At 39.4% G+C, this 9,837-nt stretch overlaps 1 protein-coding gene across 19 annotated transcripts in view; it reads right to left on the reverse strand.

Annotated features, from left to right (window-relative positions):
- Positions 1-3,718, reverse strand: part of CFAP70 (cilia and flagella associated protein 70) — a 134,876-nt gene extending 131,158 nt beyond the window's left edge. For 8 of the 19 annotated variants that reach the window (XR_011524276.1, XM_070566016.1, XM_070566014.1 and 5 more), the window contains exons 1-4: positions 3,526-3,704; positions 3,003-3,158; positions 1,827-1,920; positions 678-864 (exon numbers count right to left, since the gene is read on the reverse strand). Coding sequence is in view for 15 of the 19 variants with exons in the window: in XM_070566016.1 (XP_070422117.1) it covers positions 678-864; positions 1,827-1,889 (250 nt within the window). In the remaining 4 variants the exon portion in view is untranslated. Of the gene's footprint in view, positions 1-677; positions 865-1,826; positions 1,921-3,002; positions 3,159-3,261 lie in introns of all 19 variants that reach the window. The other 11 variants (XM_070566040.1, XM_070566025.1, XM_070566020.1 and 8 more) reach the window with 7 other exon arrangements.
- Positions 3,719-9,837: the final 6,119 nt, after the last annotated feature.

Below are 9,837 nucleotides of genomic sequence, written 5' to 3' on the forward strand. Positions count from 1 at the left end.
CAAATACCCTAGGAGATGTGCCACTAAAAAAAAATAATACTGTGTAGTTAGAAACTGTAAAAGTGTGGATACAGAAACCATCCATCCATTTATCCATCCATTCAATCAACAAACACTTTATGAGCTCTTTTATGTTCCAGATATTTCTGGGCACTAGAAATTTTGAAATAAATAAGATACAGCCCTGATTTCAAAAAGTGCCTTCTTTAGCAAGGGAGGCAAATTAATAATTGCTATACAGTATGGTGAGTATACAGAAGTACAGATAGGGTTGCCAGGTAAAATACAAGATGCCTAATTAAATTTGAATTTCAGATAAAAACAATGAATACTTTTTTAGAATAAGTATGTCCCCAATTTTGTGGGGTTTGTTGTTGTTTTTTCTAAATCTGGCAACCCTAAATACAAGAATAGCAAGGAAAAGTTTCCAACTCAGTCTAGGAAATAAGGGCTGTGAAGTTCAGTCATATGTCAAAAGGTCTTTGATACAAAAAGACTAAAATTAGTAGGCCATGGTGACTGCTGCCAGAAGCAGGTAGGACTCAAAGTATACTGCATTATTCCTAGATTCAGAAGGTAAGGTGTGTTCATCTGTCCCAACAACAGCTACTAAATAGCGCAGAATCTCCTCATAACACACTTATAGAATTAAGATTTTTAGAACCACAAGGACTTACAGAACACAGGTTTGTGGGCGAGGTCATCTAAAGTGATTCCTCCTTCAGGATTGAACTCAAAACTGCTAGTGAAGTTGTATTTTGCAGTTCCTTCTGGGGAAACAGTAATCTTTGCAGAGTCTCCCAGAACCACCTGATTGAATTCTGCACGAACAAAGGTAACTGGAGTATCTCCTTTAAAACCTTTCTGTTGACAGAAACATACCACTTTACAAATATACTCAAATAGAGGATTTTCCTACCCATCTGGCAACCCATTTTGACTTGGACTAAATAGCATTTTCTATGTTTTCCTAACAAGCTATATCACAAATACAAAAGGGGTACGTAGAAAGTCATTAAACAAACCGAATGCAACATTCTAGTTAAATGCCATTATGTTGGAGTTTTGAAAAATAACATTTATTGTGTTTACCTGATTATAAAATTATATTATGGTACATTTGAAAAAGTGGGAAAAGCACATTCCTAACAAATTACCTGTAATCTCACTGTAATATGCAAGCAGTATTAACACTGTAGAATATATTTTCTAGTGTTTTGCTGTGTATACACACAAGTATGTGTGTGTGTGTGTGTATACGCACATGCATTTATTTATACTTTTTAATATATACCTTTTAAAACGAAGTAGAGATCATTTATTAAAACCTGTTTTGGAATGGGCTTTTTGGTTTCATAATAGTGAACAAATATTTTGCAATATCATTATTCTCATAATTTTTAATAGTTACATCATATTATAGTTTTATTATTTAAATTCGTGAAATGAAATTAATCACAAGAGAAACTCTAGAAGAATTCAGATCCTTCAGGAGAAAGAAATTGCTATCTACGAAAATGAAAACCACTTCTTGTTTCACCCCTGTTAAATTTAGTATTCAAATTGCCAGGTATTTTATACATATAGTAATGTGACTTGCTGATTACAGACTAACAATAAGGAACATTGGAAAGCAACTATGTAAGCCAGCAGGTTTGGTGGTATCGGATGATGCAAAACTGCATTCCTCCCACTGGTGCTCCCAACACATCTTAGCCTCACCCGCAGGTAGATGTTTGACAGGGAGACCTGAGCCCAAAGGCAAACGTACTTTAAAGAAGAATGAATAAACTAGGGACTTTTCGGATTTCCAAAAATAACTTTACCAAGTCATATCCATCTGTCACAGTGATCTGCACGGGTTTGCCTGTTGATGACACCTGCTCCATACTGGCACTTGGGCAAAGTCTTCTTTGGTCTCTGTAAACATAAAGAGTGAACCTGTCCCCTTACAAGTACCCACATTACATCATAACCAATACCAGGGGAGAACCTAGGGAAATGCCACAGTCTCACATCGTTTTGTGCCCTTTCTAATCTTCGCAGTGATAGGCAGTGCTTTAGGGAGCTGGTCACAAGGATGATTCCACTGGTTAGTGCTAAAAAGTTGAGCACTACTGCTAAAAAGATCCTTATACAGGTAACTAATCCATTAAGCACAAATTATCACAAGACAAAGAGGGTAGGAATGCCATCTCCCTGCCTCCCATCCCCTACATCTTTCGTAGTGTTCTTTGGTAGCTTTTTTTGATGTGCAAAGCTCCCCTCAGGGTTATTTAATCTCTCAGTTTTACAAAAATATATTTTGATAACAGGAAAGAAGCAGCCACATGGAAGTTAATCCACTGGAAAAAGTTCTGACATATGTCTTATTTAGTCAAAGATACTTTCTAATTATTTTGCAACATTAAGGACACAATTTCAAAAATAAATTGGATATCTATTTTTTTTAAAAGGTCATGCTTTATGACTCAATTCAAAGTAGAACTAAATGCAACTATTCTAAGTGTGTCCAGGACTGGTGGTACAAAAACAAAAAAGATATTTTGCTGCCCCCAGACTTTATGGTTATTCTGCCTCTTTCCACCGACTCTCTTATTTTCTCAGTCACGTAAAAGTCTCAGATCACTTGTGTAACACCAAGTCTCCAGGCTCATTTAGGGCCTAAGTGGCCCTGACAACTTTCTTATCAAGTTTACATTTGAAATGACCTTTTGCATCAGTCTCCTTCTTTCCTTTTCAATAATAGGACCACATGAATTAGGCCTTCACTAGCCTGACCGATCCTAGGCAAATGCCTAACTTCTCTGAGCCTCAGTTTTACCTTCTGTATAAAGGATAATACAATTTCTGACCTGTTTCATATTTGTTGTGAATATCCACTAAAATAATAAAACTACTTAACGTATGAAGCACTGTATAAATGGTATTATTAATATGCACTGCTTTTCCTGAATGCTCAATTACCCCTTAAAGACAAGTAATCTGTCATTCATACTTACAGCCTCTGAATGCCTGGCACCACACCTGTCTTCAAGAGGCACTGACAGCGTATTTGTTGAATAACGAGCGCAAAAACTCTGGCGAGTTACAAGTTATGGTCAGGGCAGTCAGGTGCGAGCTACTGTTGCCCCCAACAGGCACACATTTCTTGTCATCTGTTCAGAAGAAGATGCAGGGGCAGAGTCAAATTAGGAACAGGTTAGATGGAGACGCTGTGACGGGGTGAGATCTGGGGCTAGATGCGCAGTCTGCGCTTACTCCGGAGGATCTTGGCGCAAAGTGGGAAGGAAGTCTACGTCTGGCTTCGGGTGGGATGCCTGGGGTTGGCGGGAGCGTCCACGCCTAGCGGGGTCGATGGCGACTAGGTCTGTGCCGGAGTGCAGCGGTGCAAGGGATGCGGTTTGTGCCTTTCAGCCTGGCCGTAGCTGAGGGAGCATAGATTAAAGTGACAGGGGATGGCCGCAGGGCCGTGGTGGAGAGACGAGGAAGAGAAGGTTCTCTAAGGAATGATAACTGTCTTACCTCCGGCAGCCACAGTCGTGTTTTTCGCAACTATAGCAACCAACTATCTCTCGCGAGAACTTAGTTTTTGCAGTCACCACAGGTTTCTCTCCAGAATCGCGATAACATTTTCGGGGAGGGAAACAAGGAGCGGGTCGCAGGGTGAGTTTCTGCGCCTGCGCTGCGGAACGGTGCCCGTTGAGTGTCTGCCTCCGCCCTTGGGGTGTCTTCTGTTTCCGCAGGTGCTAGTTTTCCTTGGCAAAACTTATTTTTAAGGGCAGGATTTTCTACCTTTCGATTTTACTGTCTCGACCCTTTTCTTTAAGTAGCCCTCCACAAATAGGAGAAGAAAAACCAAAAGGAAATTTAAATACAAAATAAAAGCCTTTATTAAACGGTTTTGAAAATAGATCATTTAAATCTTTCTCCGTCAAAGATGCAGATAAGACAGTATTTTATTGACTTTCACACACTGTTGGTGAGAGGGCAAAACAGTGATGCTTCTAGTACTCAATGTTTATAGCATAAACAGACGAAGTATATGATGTTAATGCAAAATTTTAATACATTTGAAATTCAACATTACTTTAGAGTTGGAATAGCAAAATACAATAGCAAAAACCTGGAAACAACCCAAGTGCCCATCCAAGGAAGAGTGGATGAATAAAGTGATACATAGTCACAAAACAGCATATTACAAAGCAGTCAAAATGAATGCACTCCAGCTACTCACAACATGGATGAATCTTAGCAATATACGTACTTTAAAATGTTGCAATGTGAAGACCCAGCTTGAAGGTGATGTGGATCGAGGCTGCCCCAGGTAGAGAAGCCCAAAGTGTCCTGGCCTACATGCTGATCTATATGACCCGATGGATTTTATGGTGTGGATTAGGGCTGCCCCAGGGAGAGAAGCCCAGGGCATCCTTACCTACATGCTGATCTATATGACCAGATTCATATCTAAAGTTATACGACCACACAATAACCAGACCCCATCTGCACTCAAACCATTTAATGACTTTTTACATCATCTTTTCTTTTTCTAGTAAAAATAAGTCAACGTACCCATGCCTTATAAATGTAGCCCTAACGCTCAACACATTGCAGCAACTCTTCACCGCCCATGGGTCCTGTCCCCATGCCTGCAGCTCTTCACCGCCCATGGGTCCTGTCCCCATGCAGCAGCTCTTTACTGCCCATGGGTCCTGTCCTCATGCTATTCCGTACTATTCTCTGAATAAAAGAGCACTACTGCCAGACCTTGAGAGTCCAAGAAATCTTTCTTTCGACTCCTTGACTCACCAAGCCCGCATCAGAAGGGACTCCCACTGGCCAAATTAGACTATTCGAGCATCAAAATAAACAATGGTAATAATGGATTACAATCCATTGAATAAAATAGGAATACACAAGTTCACATTGATATAAATAAATAGAAAGGAAAGCTGTTTCTAGAATGCCAATCCAATAATGGATAAGAAATGATGGAAATAGAGAATTACCATTTGTCATCCTGCTATAGAGATGGATGATTCAGGCAGGAATCTTCAATGGATGCTAAGGTTGGTTGGTGAAGGTTTGATGAAGAGGAGAATATTGGCATGATTTTGGAATACTAATCAATTACAAAGGGGAAAACAGTGAACTGAGGAAACCAACATGATCAGGTGATCAAACTTAACATCGCCAGTGTTGGGAGGAGTCTACATTTCATGCCTCCTGATGAGACTCACTGGGAGAAGCAAAGGATCATTTTGTGGTATTCCTGCCATTAGAAGGACCCAGCTTGCATGCCATCCTATAGAAAGGCCTGTACTCTTTAAAACTGTCCAGGACACAAAAGACTGGGAACTGTTCCAGATGAAAGGAGTGTGAAGATGCATGACAACTAAATGCAATGTATATTCCTGTATAGCATTTTGGACCAAAGAGGAAAAGAGACATTGTTGGGATAGTGGGTGAAATTTGAATGGGCTCAGTGGATTGGATGGTAGTGTTGCACCAATATTGTTTCCTGATGTGGAAGGTTGTCTGCCATTAGGTAGGAGAGTGTCCCTGTTTGGGGGAAAATACACACTGGAGTGCTTGGGAGTGATGGGACATCATATCCACAGTTTGCTCTTGTCGGGGAAGTGGGAGAATTCCTCCCTGCTTTTCCTTAAGGTTCTTATGGCTGGTTAAATAATCAAAGAGGCAGGTTAGCAAGAGAAAATCAAACAGAATTTAATAGCATGTACACATGGGAGAAACCCAGGAGAAACTGAGTAACTCAGCCATCTGGCTGAGTCCACCTGTTTAAGTAACCTCAGTTACAGACAAGGAGGACATTGGGGTTAGTGATCTGGGACTTCAAAGGGGAGGAAGACAATTTACAGAGAGATGAAATGCAAATGTTTGTTAAACAGGTTTTGCTGGGCCCAAAAACTGGGTTTATTGGTGTCCTTTTTTCACACCTATTTTCCATCATACTATAGCTATCACATGATATGAGCTCCTTCCTGGAACAGGCCTTCTATGTTAAAGTCCTGTAGGCAGTTTTGGGGGGGAAGGTTGGATGCTCTTCCTGAGTCTTTTGAGCCTTTATTGTGGCACATCACCAGAGTGGCACATCTTGGGGTGGCCTGCCCTGAACCCCATCACTCTCAACCTTCATAAGGCCCAGAAAAAGACTAATAACAAGCGATATATGCACTTGCATGCGGGCGCGCGCACACACACACACACAGAGTAAGCAATGAAGCAAGAAAATGTTAACTATTTGAGAATCTGGGAGAAGAGGACATGCGAGTTCTTTGCACCGTTTTGGCAACTTTTCTACGGACTTGGAATTATTTCAAAACAAATGATTAAACACACACGCACACACCACTCTCCATGGAAACTCCTTGCTTAGGACGTGGAGTTACCAGAGCCAAATTTAAAAAATAAATTTTATTTCTGCTAATAAACATTAAAATTATAAAAATTAAGAAAAAAGATTTTTAAAAGTTGCAGTGTTATAAGTAATAAAAGGTTTCTCAAAATAAGACTATGGAACTACTGACTTAAGGCATTTCTCTCTGGATTTTTCTCAAGTGAGGACTGTGAGTGAATTTGCACTCAGACAGCCATCCTACCTTGCGGATGACATACTTCTTCTACAAAATAAGCTCAGATTAGGGCCAAGTCTTTCTAGGGAACTGTTTTAGAACACTCATGATCTTGGTCTACTTAGTATTTTTGTTTCAAGGCCTAGGCAAGCAATGATAAGTAACAGGTGTCACTTCCTTAACATAATTAATCCTCATTAGACTATAGGGTACTGGAGGGCAAAACCTCTCGTTATACTCTTTTATTCTCCTACAGGGCTTAGCCATGACAACCCTGTTTGCATTTCCCATAGTCTTTATGAGGAAAGGCATTCAAATGTTTTTTGACTGATTTAAAGTATCAATTTGCATATGGAAACATAAAAAAGGCCCTCCTTAGTGCTATAGAAAATACAGCAGGACTGAGAATCAGAATTAAATCATCTACATATACAAACCAATTTGGGGGCAAAACAAGCTATAAAATCTAATAAAATTCAAACTCCTTAGTCTGGGTTTCAAAGACCTTCACTAATATCTCAACAAACTCCCATCTCATTACTCCTAAAGATTTGTTTCTAATTAGCTAATCTGTGGTTATTTCCAAAGTCAATTTATTTTTGACAACATCCAATATACTATCAAATATATTGCTCACCCTCAAATTTATCCACAGATTCAGAGCAATCACTATCAACATCCTAGAGGGCTTTTTTGTAGAAATTGACAGCTGATTCCAAAATTCATATGGAAATGGAAGGGACCAAACAGCCCACACAATCTTGAAAAAGAACATAGTTGGAGGACTCAGACTTCCTCTTACAGTCTTACAAAGCTACAGTTATCAAGTAATCAAGTACAGTAATCAAGGCTTAAGGATAAACATATAGATAAATGGAATAGAATTGAGAGTTCAGAAATAAATCTTTATATTTATGGTCAATTGATTTTTTATAAGAGTGCCAAGACAACTCAATGGGGAAAGAATAGCCTTTTCAACAAACAATGCTGGGACAACTGGATATCCAAAAGCAAAAGGTGAATACCTACCTCACACCATATATAAAAATTAACCAAAAATGTCAACAAATCTAAATCTAAGAGCTGAAACTATAAAAGTCTTAGAAGAAAACATAGAGGTAAATCATTGTGAGCTTGCATTAGGCAGGTTTCTTAGACATGACACCAAAAGCATAAGCAATCAAAGAAGAAAAGAGAAATTGGACTTCATAAAAATTTAAGAAGTTTTGTGCATCAAAGGACACCATCAAGAAAGTAAAAAGATGGGGCCGGCCAGGTGGCACAGCAGTTAAGTTCACACCTTCTGCTTCAGCAGCCTGGGGTTCGCCAGTTTGGATCCCAGATGCGGACCTACGCACCGCTTGTCAAGCCATTCTGTGGCAGGTGTCCCACATACAAAGCAGAGGAAGATGGGCATGGGTGTTAGCTCAGGGCCAGTCTTCCTCAGCAAAAAAGAGGAGGATTGGCGGCAGATGTTAGCTCAGGGCTAATATTCCTCAAAAAAAAAAAAAAAAAAAAAAAGAAAGAAAGTAGAAAAGAACAACCCACAGAATGGGAGAAAATATTTGTAAAACTGTACTGTGTATGTGTATAATTGTCTGTATATTATGCTGTTTTTACATCTTAAAAAAACCTTCTAGCTGGGAGAGACTGCACTTCCCTGGGTAGCCAATTCTTAGTGATAGCAAAAGGCCCAGCCAGGAGCATGCCTTTGATATACAAACTAAACAATCTAGAGCCATACCTCCTGTATCTGTCCCTGCACCCCAGGAGGCAATATTCTTCTACCTTAATCATCCCAGGGCCAGGGACCAGGTAACTAGAAACCGCACATATAGCCCAAAGCCTGCCTAAATTATTCAAACTAGGCAGTCCTAAACTCTTTGCCCTGTCCTGCCTTGCCTTTCCTTTGGAAACTCCAATAAAGCCCATGGTCTAAGCACTCCCCCCAGCCTCCTGACCTCTCTGGTGTCTTTTCCATGTGGCTGTGTGTGTGCAGTGCCTCCTGTCTCTAGGAGGTTTGAGTATAATAAATTGTTTTCCTGAGCCTCTCCTGTGTCTCCTCTTGTAGCCACCCCTGACTGACTACTTAATAAAAGAATACAAAACAAAATCATATCTGATAAGGGTTTACTATCCAAAATACATGGATAACCCTTACAACTCAACAAAAGAAAGACAACCCAATTTAAAAATGGGAAAAGTATTTGAATAGACATTTTTTAAGTATGCAAATGGACAATAACCACAGCAAATATGCTCATTTGTCATTAGGGAAGTGCAGATCAAAATCACAATGAGATGTCACTTCACATCCGCTAGGATGACTACAATCAAAAATATAGACAATGATAGTGTTGGTGAGGATAAGGAGAAACTGGAAGGCTCATTCATTGCTGGTACGATTGTAAAATGGTGCAGGTGCTTTGGAAAACAGTTTGGCAGATCCTCAAAAAGTTAAAGATATATGACCCAGCAATTCCACTCCTAGTTCAATAGCCAAAGGAACTGAAAACATGTGTCCACCCAAAAACTTGTATACGAATGTTCATAGCAGCATTATTCACAATATCCAGAAGGTGAAAATGATCCAAATGTCCATCAACTGATGAATGGACAAACAAAATGTATATCCATACAATGGATTATTCAGTCACAAAACAGAATGAAGTATTGATTCATGCTTCAATACGGATGAACCTTAAACACAGTATGCTAACTGAAAGAAGCCAGAAACAAAGGGCCACATATTGTATGATTCCATTCATACGAAAAGCCCCAAATAGGCAAATCCATAGAGACAGAAAATATATTAGGGATTGCCAGGGACTAGGCTGGAGCAGGGACAATCAGGAGTGATGGCTAAAGGGTATAAGGTTTCTTTTTGGGCGATAAAAATGTTCAAAAGTTGATTGTGGTGATAGCTACACAAATTTGTGAAAATGCTAAAAGCCACTGAATTGCATACTTTAAAAGGGTGAATGGTATATGAATTATATCTCGATTTTTCAAAAGTTTAAAAATATATTGCTCATATCTTTTCTTTCCCTAATACCCTACCCTCCTTTCTCATCTTTTCCAAATTCCACCACTGTTACTTTTTCAAAACCTAGATCAAAACCAAAATTTTTCAGTGAAACTTTTAAAAAGTAATTACACCTATCTTAGCCCACTGTCCTTCTACCCGTGTATCTTGCTTTTGCCTCATACTACAATTGTACATGGGTCTATCTTTCTAAGA

Source organism: Equus przewalskii, chromosome 1, assembly GCF_037783145.1.
Source record: "Equus przewalskii isolate Varuska chromosome 1, EquPr2, whole genome shotgun sequence".
NCBI lineage: Eukaryota > Metazoa > Chordata > Mammalia > Perissodactyla > Equidae > Equus > Equus przewalskii.